Below are 13,295 nucleotides of genomic sequence, written 5' to 3'. Positions count from 1 at the left end.
ACAGTTACTTAGTTGGGCTCTCTATGCTTTATCTGCCTCTTATCCAGGGATCTCCCCGCTGAGTAGAGTTCACTTTGAACCCAGTGGAAATTTCGTAGAGGGGAACAGTCAGGCCCAGGAAACAAATAGGCATTTCACTGTGGCTTTATTCCCCGGAGGACCTCCAAGCATTTGTCAGATCTTTATTTACACGTGCTTAGTGGAGTTTTGTGTTACTAGAGAAACAGAGCCTTTGTGAACTGCCCATCGCCACACAGCAAGTCAGTGGTAGAATCCATGTAGAATTAAGATCCCCTTTTCTTGCTTCCTGAATCCCCATCCAGCCCAAATGTCTGTTCTCCCACAGGATTACAGGTTCCTTTTTTTACTGTCTGTTTCCGCTTCACAAAAGATCTGTTTTCTCTTATTATCTTCCCACATTGCTGCAGTTGAGAACCGTAGTGCATTTGTCAAATGCGTTGTGTATTTTCACCCCTAGAGCTTAGTTAGATGATTCGATACTTAGGAAGAAGAAAGTAAGAAAGAAAGAAAACCGCTCAGAGCCATTAACTCTGGGTTTTGGCCATTTTTCTCAAAGACAGGCTACTGTATCTTATCTGAGTCAAACGTCCATGGTCTCAGGATGAGAAATAAATCTTTACACAAAAAGTCAAGCGTTAGTTTCCAGGTGTTTGAGAGGAAGCTTTGGTCCCCAATGGAGCTTTTTCAGAGAGTTTGTTATTTCACTAAGGACACTGCTGAATACCCTTGGTTTACGCTTCTCTTTCGAAGTTTATTTTATGTTTTGTTGTGGTTTTCAGATTTCTCATGGTTTGGATTTGGGAAAGTAAAATCAAGACAAGGTGTTGTTGGTAAGTAGTTACTCCTTCTTTGGATAAGTAACGAGTTTGTGTTGCTTGATTCCGATGAAACTCCTTAGCCCCTCTCCACGCTTGTTGGCCCCTTGAATAATTTTCTGTGTTCCTTGTTTCTGATTTGCTGAAGAGAGAGGACTAGCATTTTTCCAGAAAAGGTGTTACTTTCACTAACTGAGCTCAGTAAATGGTTTCATATTTTTGAAGTTGATGTGTTTTTATCCTAGGAGGAATGCCAAACGTTATTCCAGGTCTAGGTATTTGCTGGGCTTTTAAGAAGGTTCAGGAAATAAAATGCAATGGCACCAAAATTCCATGTACGGCAAAGTTGGCTTCACGTCAAGTCTGGGCAAGTGGGGATCTTAACTTCTTCCATTGACCAAGATGTGATACATTTCTGAATTGGTAAATCAGCTGTTCATTTATGACCATTTCTCTTTCAAAACAAGACTCTAACGTCCAGACGCTCTGATTTGTACTTGATTGCATTCTACTCCTTGCATTCAGACTGTGTGCTGACAATCGAAAAACAGAGTTTGTAGCTTACCAAATGAGTGCACATAATGTAGCTCATCACTGGGATTGAAATCAGGTGTGATCTCCCGGGACCTCCAATTTATTCAGTACGTTCTGTGGGTACAGCGACAATGAACAGGAATTCATTAGAAAGCACAAAAAGATAAACTGTCTTACATCCTGCATGTGTGTTTCCAAGATCTGGCCACCCTGGGCGTCTGTCGGTTGGTACATATTTTGGTAGCAAGGTCGGCTATAGATAAAACCGCAAAGTGCAGGAAATGTACCGTTGTCATGGAGTTTTCGGGTCCTGAGCCATCTGCCCCATTTGTGTTCATCCCCTCTGTGCAAGGAACTCTGTTTCCTTTCCTTTTTTGAGCCTGATATCAGTAACTGACCCTTAAGTAGCCCCATGAATTCCAAGGTAGAAGCTCTTAACTAGCAAAGCGAAAATAGACACATGGCCAAATTGGAACTTTTAAACTCAGCCAGCTCAGGATTTGTTGGCGACTCCCCCACGGGTACATTTCAGATACAGCTAATCATAGTCACTTCGCCAAGATACCAGAGAGTGCCCTGCTGGGAAATCTTAATGGTGCCCCGTGTTAAGGCTTTGCGTTCTGTATGTGTGTAGGGTCGGGGCGGGGGGCAGGAGGCAGAAGGAGCAGGGTGATAAACTCCTAAAACAGCACGGTGAGGTGGGGTCTTCTCTCCACTAAACAGAAGATCACTGTAACCACGTAATCATTTTCCAGGCCAGTTTTCCCTGCTGAGAGGTGTGCGTTCTTGGAGAACTTCAAAAACAGGGCTTCACCCTCTTAGGCCCCAGCAGAGAGAATTCTTCTTCAGAATTACGCTTTGAGCCACAGTCCATCAGAGGCTCTGCTGCTTTAAAATGGAGGCTTTATTATCATTCGGGTCCGGGGAGGCCAACAGGTTGAAGGACTGCCATGGAAAAGATAATGTTCCCATCTCACCTTCCTGAGGGCAGCCACAGCCCAGTGGGGGGACTCCTGGGGGAGCCCCGGGGTCGGGCAGGAGGCAGGGGGAGTGGGGGCGGGGAGGAGCTTTTACACTGGGCAGGAGCTTTTATGGTGGTTTCCATGGCAAGAAACGGGCAAGGCAGGGTGAGCAGGTTTAGGATCGGCTAGTTTGAGTAACTTGGGCAGGCTCTGGGGCACACAGGCTGTCCTCAGTTGCCCGGTGCCTGGCTCTGGGGTGATAGGGCAGGTGGCTAGTGGCCCAGAATAGGATGGCCTGATAAGGTGGTGCAGACTACAGATCGGTTGACTTGTATATGAAAGTTCTGCTCTCAGGCAAGTCCTTTACCATCTCTAGGAACTGGCTATCTCTGGGAGGGGCAGCGAGGCCCCGGATATTGAAGTATCAGAATACAGAATATAAAAGACATGGTTAATACAGCTGCTCAAGAGCCATAGTCTCTCCCCTCACCTTAAAGACATCGTTGGTCTCGAGAGAAGGAAACTCTTTTCCTAGATGACCTTCAGCAATTCTTATCGCGGGAAAACAAGTGTGAGGCTTAGAAATGTCTGTAAGTCTTGGGGGCGCCTGGGTGGTGCATTCGGTTGAGCATCCGACCCTTGGTTTCAGCTCAGGCTGTGATCTCAGGGCTGTGAGATCGAGCCCCACATGGGGCTCCATGCTCGCCGCAGGGTCTGCTCAAGGTTCTCTCCCCCTCTCCCCTTTCTCCTCCTCTGCCCCCCCACTACTTTTTTTCTCTCTAAAATAAATAAATCTTAAAAAAAAAAAAAGTCTGTAAGTCAGATGTGCCGAACACATTACCAAGCAGCTCTACTGAAAGAAAAATGCCTCTTTGCACCAGAGACATATTAAAATAAAAACGGGCTAAAAATGTTTCCAGGCATAGCTCATATTTGTCAGCTCAGTAATTAGAACTCTCCCCGCCCAAACTGAGCAAGTTGCACATACCCAGCAATTTAAAACTTTTTATTAATATTAGAAGACGTTTTTTTTCAAACCCTGATATGAATTTCTTATAACACGCTGTGATGTGCCCCTGACTCTTCTGTCTGTCTTTTTGTGGTGTCTCCCCAAGCTGGTGCACAGACGCACAGTGACACATCCCGTGATAGGCACAGACAGCCTGCTGTCAAATTATATAGACATTCATTGTCCCTGCTGAGAGCTTCTCCCCCTTCCCAACTTTGCTGTGCTCCATTAGATCAAAATGTTCATAGAAAAATGGGCTGAATCCCTGCAACCTTGCCAGCTGTATCAGTCTTCCAGGATTTAGAACACCGATGATGAAGGAAACAGCCCTTGAATTAATATTCCACCTGATAAGCTGTTGAGCTTTATATGTTGCTCTGAGTTGTCAACAGCGACCTTCTGGCAAAGTGCAAAGGTGTTTGAAGAAGACCTCTGGTGCTTTATACCACCGTTATGCTTAATTTTATACTCCCCACTCCCAAAAACAGAGAGCCCATTCCCTTGGGCTTTGTTACCTCGGAGTTGGGGGTTTTACTCCGAGAAACCAAGGGAAGGAAAGAGTGTCCTTTGGTGGAGGAAGAAAAGCAAAGAACAAGCCTCTTGCTGTAGCTCTGTAAGTAAGGGCTCCGCGGTGGACACGGCAGATGATTCAGAGCCCGAATTCCTGGAGGAATCTCAGCATTGTCTTCTGGATATCAGCTTCCTCCAAAATGATTAAATGCTAGAGGAATGTTCATAGCCTGACCTGGGCCAGGGAAGAGTCACAGAAGAAAGCAACTGGGATCAGTGCGTTCTAATGACTGCAAGGGCTCCAGAAGCAAATATCGCTGGCCTTCTGACAACATGTGGAGTACTTGATCATGACAGCTCCCGCACTTCGGGGGGCGGGGGGGGGGGGGAGGTAAACGTTGAGAAATGTGCAACCTTGATTGCGCCCCCCTCGGGGAGCACGGGCAGTAGCATGCTTTGGTAACCTGGAGCGGGGTGGGGGGGGGGGAGGCGGGGAGACAGCTGCGCCAGGAACACAGCAAGGGGGCCAGTGGTGGGAAGGTTTTATTGGCAAGATGCAGAAACCCTAACATAACACATTTCCATTTTCCATCTCTGGGTTTAAGCTCTGGGTGATCTAGGCCTGTCAGGAAGCAAATCATAAAACAGGGATGGTTAAGGATATTGGAAAGAACTTGTCTTTATAGCTGTTCTTGGCAGAATTTCCACTCTTTACTAATGCCGGTGAGCTAGGCACAGGATGAGCACAACCAGCGAGCTTGCTTTCGCTCTGAGTATTCTGCAGATTCTAAATTGGCTGTGTGAGGACTTGTTTGCAGAATTAAGCCAGAGTGTATCATTAAAGGCAACTGAAATGCACATCCCCTTGAGAAGGCTTTAAAAAATTACCTATAATAGCACTTGGCTGCCTCCTGCATAGTTTGTTTAAGATTCAGCTAGCTGGGGAATGTCCAATTGTTATCACTGCAAACTGTGATAATCCCCTTCTGGCGGGGGGGGGGGGGGGGGGCGCGATGCATCTTGGAGGTCGGGGGGGGGGGAGGGGGGACGGACAGATTACCAGTATTTTTCATAGAGGGCTCCAAAATGTATGGCACAATGACTTTTGTTTTTAGAATCGCCTTGCCTCTCATTGAAATCGTTAATTAACTGAGAGAGAAAGGGCAGAGAAAGGATGGAGGTGTGGAAGTATATATCCTGGGTGAGTGAATGAAAGCACAATCCCTTGCTCAGCAGGTAGCAATTCAGGCTTTTCTTCCCCTGGTATGCAGTTGCCTTGACTGATAATTTGATTCTGTCTTTTGCTTTTCCTCCTTACCTTTCCCTCCTGTGTTTCTCTTGGCTTGTGCAAGCGGGTGTGGCCAGCAGTCCATTTCCGTGGGGCCCTGCAGCCACTTAGCAAACTGCAGAAACACATGTAATACATGTCTAGGGGGGTTGTTAATGTCTCACGTATAGAGTGTGTATCATGAGCCAGCGAGACCTTCATTGTTTTGAAGCTTTCACGTAGACCTTTGTCATTGTGCATCTGGTTTTGTTTGCAGACAGGATGGGTTTAGTGGTCAATAGATAAATTGTTTAGACAAGACACAGTAGACCCTGTTTATGGGCATATACGTTCTTAGACTTGAGACTGGAAAGTTTAAGTCTTGTGTGAAAAATGCTACGGTTATTGCGTTAGTATAAAGACATCCATGGAATGATCTACAAATAAGATCAGGGAGGGCTAAAGGCAAAGCAGGTAACTTTGCATGGGCTCGATCCGTTATCGTCATGAAAGTATTTTGTAGGCAAGAGTGGTGTTGCTGCTATCATGGTATGCAGAAAGACAAACATAGTAATAGGACCACCCAAAGAAATTTTAGTCCACCTGTTGTAAGTTTATTTAGTAATATCTAATAGTAATTCATCCTCATGAACACTTTTAAATTTATTATATACTTCCCTATCATGAGTCTCATAAAATAACAAGCAGATATTCTTTTGCACATTTTACAAATTTAAGTGGGTGTAGAGGTACAAAAAAAAAAAGGTAAGTGACTTGTCCAAAGAGTGGAGAGAGGCACTCAGATCTTTGAGCTGCTAGTACACCTTTCAGTATATGGTGGCACAGGAATCCTGCATTCATGCTGTGACTTTCAATGAGCGAGTGTTCTAAAGATGTTCAGAGAACAGAGAGCAAAGCTGCATATTAACTTACCGGAGAAGGAAATCAAGACGTTGGAACCTTCACACATTGTTAGTGGGAATAGAAAATGGCGCACTTTGGAAAACAGTTTGGCAGTTGCTCAAAATTTTAAGCCGAGAGCTACCACATGACCTGGCAGTTCTGCCCAGGACAAATGAAAACATATGTCCACGCAAAAACTTGTACACAGAGCTTCATAGCAGCGTTATTCACAATAGTCAAAATGTGGAAACACCCAAATGTCCCTCAATGGATGAATGGATCCACAGAATGTAGCATATCCATACCATAGAATATTATTTGGCAACACAAAGGAATAAAGTAATGACATGCTACAATGTGAATGAAGCTTAAAAATGTGCTAAGTGAAAGTGGCCTGTTCCAAAAGATCACATATTATATGATTGCATTTATATGAAATGTCCAGAATGAGTCCATAGAGGCAGAAAAGAAATCCATAGAGACCGAAAGTAAGTTCGCACATGCCTGGGGCTGGGAGTGGGGAGCCTGGGGAAGCTAACTGGAATGATCAAAATGTCCTAAAATCACATTACAGTGATAGCCGCACAACTTTCTGAATATACTGAAAACCACTGAGCTGTACACTTTAAATGGGTGAACTTTATGTGTGTGAATTATAGCTCAACAAGGGCATTAAAAAATTACAGGAGAATATGTATTTTTTTCCAAATCCAGGCCCAGCTTCAGTTATCAGCAATGATGATGACTCTGCCAGCCCACTCCACCACATCTCCAATGGGAGTAACACCCCATCATCCTCAGAGGGTGGCCCCGACGCTGTCATTATTGGAATGACCAAGATCCCTGTCATTGAAAATCCCCAGTACTTTGGCATCACCAACAGTCAGCTCAAGCCAGACACATGTAAGTACAGCTGTTTATACTTACTGGCCTATGTGCTGCAGAGTGGTATCAATCATTGTGTTTATCAGAGTACCTGATGAGGATGACTGAGGGGAGGGGGGCAGGGAAATGTCTGAGGGTTCTTGGGGCTTTGGGCCTATGGAATGGATCCTTTAGTTTGCTGCTTATGGAATTCTCAGGGTGTGTGTCCTGCTGGGCTTGGAATTGTGGGCAGATATGGACTTCTCTTGGGATCCATTTTCCAAAACCATTTGTCACCATGAAGTTGGAATCGAGGCATGCTTATCTTGAAAAAGATAGAGACAGAAACCAGAAGTATCATTAGACTGCATATTCATCAGTTACAAAAGATAGACAATTGGTGGGTTTTAAATTTGATTTATTGAAAGTCATTAAAATATACAGTGCTGGTAGTCAGCAAGGTTCTGTGTTGCACACAGGTGGTATCAATTCGGGTAGATCTGTATCCTTTGTTCAGTCCTTGTTCCCAGTATGAGGTTTGTTATCATGCCACAATAGCAAAGAGATATCACAAGAGATGATGTGCATATTAAGTGCAATGACCTATACTACTCAGAACCAAATTAACCTATTAGCCTCTGTTGAGAAACTTGGGATTTCTCTCAGAGACTCTATTCCTATCTTCAAATATAAAAAATGGAGCATAGCCTTATGGAAAACAAAAAAATAAAACCACAGTGGACAAACAGCTTATGCCATTGGAACGACAGGCCTTTCTTCACACATGAATAAGGGGCCATGAGGGTTAGAACATCAGGTGGCCTAGATCTCAGGGGTTCATCTGACACTGATGAATGGGCATCTTCTCTCTGTTTGGCATGTTCTTACTTCATCTTAAGTACTGTTCTCCTGCCTTGCCTCAGAGATAAGGTGGGACAATTGCAAAGTCAGATTTTGGGGACTGACTTTCCACTAAGAACTCTCACAGGATGGAGGGGATTAGCAATGCGTATCTTTTCGTATATAAGGAAACACCTGTAATTTTCTCTATTCATTCAAATTTACCCCAAGGTATGGTGAATTTTGAACTTGAATGTAATCATTAGGAAGAACAGGATTATGAGCTTGTAATGTGACTGGACCCCACCTTAGATTTCAGTTGAATATGCACTATGACAAAATAAATAGAATCCCATATATGAGGAATATTGAGCTCCTTGAAATAAAAAGCTATTGTTTGAAATCAAGGTATTATTAATCCTAATATTGTCCATTATGGTGTGAACAAGATGCATGGGGGCACTGCTTAAAATGTGCATTCTCTGTAGAGATAAGCATCCTCCAGAGGTCCTTGAAATACCCTACATGCCTAACAGCCAGATATTGAATAAGGCAAAGCAGGGTCCTATGATGGGAGAATCTGTCATCATTTTGATGGTGCTCTCTAGAAAGAGAGTCTTTTGACACCCCTGTCACCATCAGTACCAGGCTGTGTGATATACTTCAGCTAGCCCGAGGCTGTATTATAATTGAGGTTGAAAAAAATCAACCTATCCTCAAAAGTTTGTTCTCCTTTGTCAATGGGGAAATATAAAACTCACTAACCAAGTAGACAGCATCAGCCCAACACATCCAATAGGAGAAAATGAACCAATGAACAAGAAAGCAAACCAACAAATGAGAACCAAAAAGAAAGTGGACTATGTGGCCGCTGAGTCTGTAGTTCGATCTGGAAGTGCTTTTGGCCCTTAGACGTCTCACAGAAACTTTCTCAAGGTGGTTTCCTTAATCTAGAGTCTGTGGAGATTTTTTTCAAAGGTTTTTATTTACACATTTTGGTTATTTTGGAGGAGTTGTGTTTTTGTGGCTCGACCACTCTATGCCACCGCTCTTTAGAAGGCGTGAAGCAAGTTTAGGAGACTTGTAGCCTTCCCTCAGTTTCTGTCCTCTACCAGAGGGCTCTAGACCACTGATTCTCCATTTAGCTATCCCTTCCTTATAAAGTCTTGTGGGGCCCTTCTACCCAGTGGTCCTTACCCGGCTTGGTGTTCTCAGGCATTCACAGCATCTTACATCAGAGGAAGTTTTCTTTCTTCCAGGCATCAAGCCATATGCTCTTTCATAATTTTAAGAACACTTCACATCATGCACTGTCCATGAATCTTTTTCAAATAAATGGGAATGAAGAAGCAGTTTACTTCTTTCCTTCTCTTCATTCTTTCTTAAATGTCATTCTTTATCCCATAATTTTTTCCTTTATCTTTAATGTATCTGTTGCCTCTTATTAAGTCCTGAGTCTGACCACTCTCTTGTATGTGTTTCTGTAGTCTTCTTTAGGTTAGACTGTAAGCTCCTAGAGAGCAGGAACTGTATCTGTTGAACTATTCCTTCATAGCAAAGGACATGATGTACCTTTGCTCTTGGCCAGATGTTGACCAGATGTGGCTATGTATTACTGAAATATTAATTACCAACAGACTTATAACAAGTAAAGATGAACCATAGCCCTTTTCATTGGCTCTCCTATTAAACTTGCCTACACAGTAGTTTATTTGTTAGATGTATTTTTAACAATATATTAGCCAACTTAACCAGATTTAGATAACAAATTAGCAGAAAAAAGCTTTTGAGCAAAAAAAAAAACAACAACAAAAAACCCTTTCTTTGAACATTCTAATTGCAGTCATCCAGAAATTAAAATATTTAAAAATACATAGATCTGACATACAAAGATTTGTTGCTATAGACCCATGAAATTTTGGGAGTTTAGCATTCAATCAAGTGATTCCCATTGAATATTTTTACAAACTAACCTTCAAAGAATCTCTAAAGAAGGCGTCTTCCAAGAAGTTGGATATGTTGCATTTGAAAAGCAAATTTAAGAAGATCTCAGAAAAATTTTAGGACTTTTACCATATACTTAAAACAAAATACCCCATGGATAAGACACCACCAACCTTTGGACTCCATTAGAGGCATGGGCCACAAACCAGCATATTTACTTCTTTTTGCTTAATGTACATCCTATTCAAAGATGTTGGCTTTAGAATAGATATGGGATCTTACAAGGAATGGCCCCATCTCATTTCACTGAATTGTAAGAACCTAATATAGAAGGTAAATTTCAATTCATTAAATATTTATTGACTACCCACAACACTTTTACAATGCTAAAGAACCAGAGATTTGGTGAGGATGATAGCATGTTCTATACTGTCAGGGAATCTTGTTGGGAACACCAGTGGTTATAGATATAATCATATAATCACAGCATGCCCTGATAGAATAGCTCAGAGCAAGTGTCCTAACCCCTAATTACCTCAGGATCAGGCAGGTCATATGAGAAATAGGCTGGGTCAGAAAGATGATGTGGCATAGTGAAGGCTTTACTAGAACATTGGCCTGCTATTACCAGATCCTCTCATTTTTCCAGCAAGAACAGCGTTTATTATTTTTATATGAATTCCCTCAGATTTAAAACACTGTGTGTAATCAATACATTTTATCAGTATGAGTCAGAGTTCGTCCATAGTCCACCATCTGTTTGTGACCCCTGAGTTAGACCTTAAAGATCAATTAATACACCTTATTTTACAAACAACCCTCAGAAGTGGCTTGTCCAAAATGACACAGTCTCCGTGCTTGTATAGCTTTGCTTTAAAAACAAAACAACAAACAAACAAATGAACAGGATCAAACCAGATTGCTTTAAATGATGTGTAAGATCACTTAAGCGAAGGATGGTGATCAATTATACCCCCTGAAGTACTTTTTCACTCTCAGGAGTTATGTGAGTGGACTAATTTAAAGAGTCCAGAGATGGTTTACAGGATTTTAGAGCAATCTGAACAGGGCTGCATTGCTCCCGAGCACTTTCCAATAGCAAGTCTGTCTACTTTATTGCAGGGCCCAGAGGTTCCCCCAAGACCGCCTGATAATAATTTGGTATTTGGAGGCTCCTATGTCACTGCAGGAACTAAAGGAGGCTAAATCCATGCCTGATGGAGGAGAAGAGTTCTATGGTTATCTGCAAATTCTGGCCAGACAACATCTTGACGTCACTCCTTAGCTTCCATTACCTAGCCAAGCAAGAAGTTGCCTTCCAAAGAGAGAGCAGTGTGCTCTAATGACTAAGCCCTCAAAGTGCTAAGCCACTTTAACTATAGACCCATCTCCTCGATCAATCAGGATGGCAAGATGGAGCTGAGGAGCTCAGCAACATCAAGTCTGGAGTTGGTCTTTAATTCAACTAGTCTGTGTAGACGTGTCTGAAAACCACTTCATCTGACAGCATGGGGTGGTTTCCCAGTAGGATTTACAAACTCGGCTCAAGGGCAGCCATGTGCTATCCTCTCCTTGACTGCTGGGAAAAATTTTGACAGGGTACAATGGAAACACACCTTCTGAGTTGAGAAAAAGAGAAAGAAAGAACCACTAACCAGCAACCCCCCCCCACCCCGAATCATCGATCTGGGGTTCTTTTGAAGGGTGGAAATGCGTTATAGCTTCCCCTGCAAGAAAAACAAATGGTATATACTTACTGTCATCTCCAAATGTGTGTCTTTCTTAGAGCAGCCTTGTAAATTAGCTAGGGTCCTAGGCCTGGGGCCAGAATTAAATTAGAACTGTCTCTTGAACTGTATGTGTTTGTCCTTGTAGTGCATGCCCTCTTTGAGTACCTAGGGCTGTAACTCCCTGTGGCAGATGCATATAAAGAACTCTGACTTGTCCCCTTTGATTCTGCTTCCAATGAAAAATGGATATTTATTGATTTCCTAAAGAGTGTGCCATACTTCCCCAGGTATTATAGCTCACGCGTGTGTGTGTGCGCGTGTGTATTCTATTGGTTTCATGCTTATTAGGCAATGATGTAGATAAGCACAGATTCCTAGACCAGCCAAAGCTAGGGAAGTAAGACATTATAAGGAGAGGGAGCGTGTTTAACTGTAGTTGAGAAGATCACACAGGACACTCCTCCCGCTCCCCTTAACTGCCATACACACACTATCATGGTGTTGCCAATAAGGGGAGGATTGGAGGCAATATTTTTCACAGAAATGCAGAGGTTTTGAATGTATTTGCAATGCTACTTTGAGTACACAACGAGCACAAATTCTGACTTATATCCAGGACCCCGGGAGCTCGTTAGATCAAAGGATGAGGGTCCTGAGAGTTACCCGGGCTTATCTTCAAGCCTCGCTACAGCCTGGGCCTGTGGTCCATTTCGATGGTCAGGGACCGGATTTAAAACCAGGTAGAAACAGTTGCTCTGGCACTCTTCTCTATCTTTTGCCTATTAATTTTGTCTTTAAAAAGTATATTTTCTTCTAAGCATTTAATCGGCCAAGTAATAGCTGCTTTGGGAACTGTTTATATCCCTTTGAAGGCTGTGACCTGCACTTTAAAAATAAGCTTAGCCCATTCTGCCCAGCATGAGTGTTAGGATGGAGGGAGAATGCAGTTATTTTAGGATCCTTAGAAACGGCTTCGTTTACAGCACACTGGGTTGACAACTCGTCCCTCGGGGGTCTTCATGGCTCGAATCTGTAGGTCCCAGTCTAATTCTGTTTCCCTCTTGGTGCCATAGTTCCCCATTGCTAGCTAGAACAGCTTGATATCATGTTCTCTTTTCAACTCCAGAGGAGATGGCAAGAAGCTATCAAATAATGCTTTAAAAAGCAACTTGAGTTCCCTAGAAGAAAGGAAATGAATACATGCTGCATAATTACATTTAAAATGTAAGCCATGTTACAAATTCCACTGAAATGAAGATTCGTTAGCAAACCTGTTCCAAGCACACTTAAAACTAAGTGAGATAAGAGACGTCATTTTATTAGCATTTGACCCCTGGGTGATATTATTTGTTCTCAAAAAAGAAACGCCAGCCGGTCATAGGATACCTGGACCTTCTAAAGAAAATACTCCAAGCCTACATTGAATGGCTAACAGGGAAAAATGACCATGGATTGAGGGGGAGACATGCTTAGTGATGTTCTCAGAACTGTTTTTACTCCCACACTCAGCCAGCTTGAGATGGAACTAGGCATGCCCCCCACCTCAGACATTTCCCTCCGATTTCTCCAAATCATCTGTGATATCCTGGAAGCCTGCCAGCAGATGCAGGATCCTAATGCATTTGTTCTGGACACTGACCCAGGCCCAGCCCCCTGGAGCGTGGGTACCAACAGGAAGAATTGAATCAAACTGCACCCCCAGTTTGGTTTCCATTTGGCCACCCTTGCACATGCCAGCAGATTGTGGACCAGGACCAGCTCAGCAAACACAAATGTAGGGGAGCCTCTTAACGTTGCTAAGAAGCCCCTGCTACCCAGATGCTGGGAACAATTGAGTGCTCCCTATGGTTAAGTAGAGACAGCTTGATGGGAGTTTTTCTGGGGTGTGAGGCTCAA

General features: G+C 43.1%; 1 protein-coding gene across 6 annotated transcripts in view; it reads left to right on the top strand.

The window, feature by feature from the left end:
* The window catches only part of NTRK2 (neurotrophic receptor tyrosine kinase 2), a 331,355-nt gene that overhangs the window by 181,889 nt on the left and 136,171 nt on the right, over positions 1-13,295 (top strand). For 5 of the 6 annotated variants that reach the window (XR_003523612.2, XM_027614950.2, XM_027614951.2 and 2 more), the window contains exon 15: positions 6,736-6,924. Coding sequence is in view for 5 of the 6 variants with exons in the window: in XM_027614950.2 (XP_027470751.1) it covers positions 6,736-6,924 (189 nt within the window). In the remaining variant the exon portion in view is untranslated. Of the gene's footprint in view, positions 1-6,735; positions 6,925-10,791; positions 10,979-13,295 lie in introns of those variants that run through there. The other variant, XM_027614953.2, reaches the window with a different exon arrangement.

The sequence above is a fragment of the Zalophus californianus genome, chromosome 13 (genome assembly GCF_009762305.2).
Source record: "Zalophus californianus isolate mZalCal1 chromosome 13, mZalCal1.pri.v2, whole genome shotgun sequence".
Classification (NCBI taxonomy): domain Eukaryota; kingdom Metazoa; phylum Chordata; class Mammalia; order Carnivora; family Otariidae; genus Zalophus; species Zalophus californianus.
This window is presented reverse-complemented; position numbering and strand designations above follow the sequence as displayed.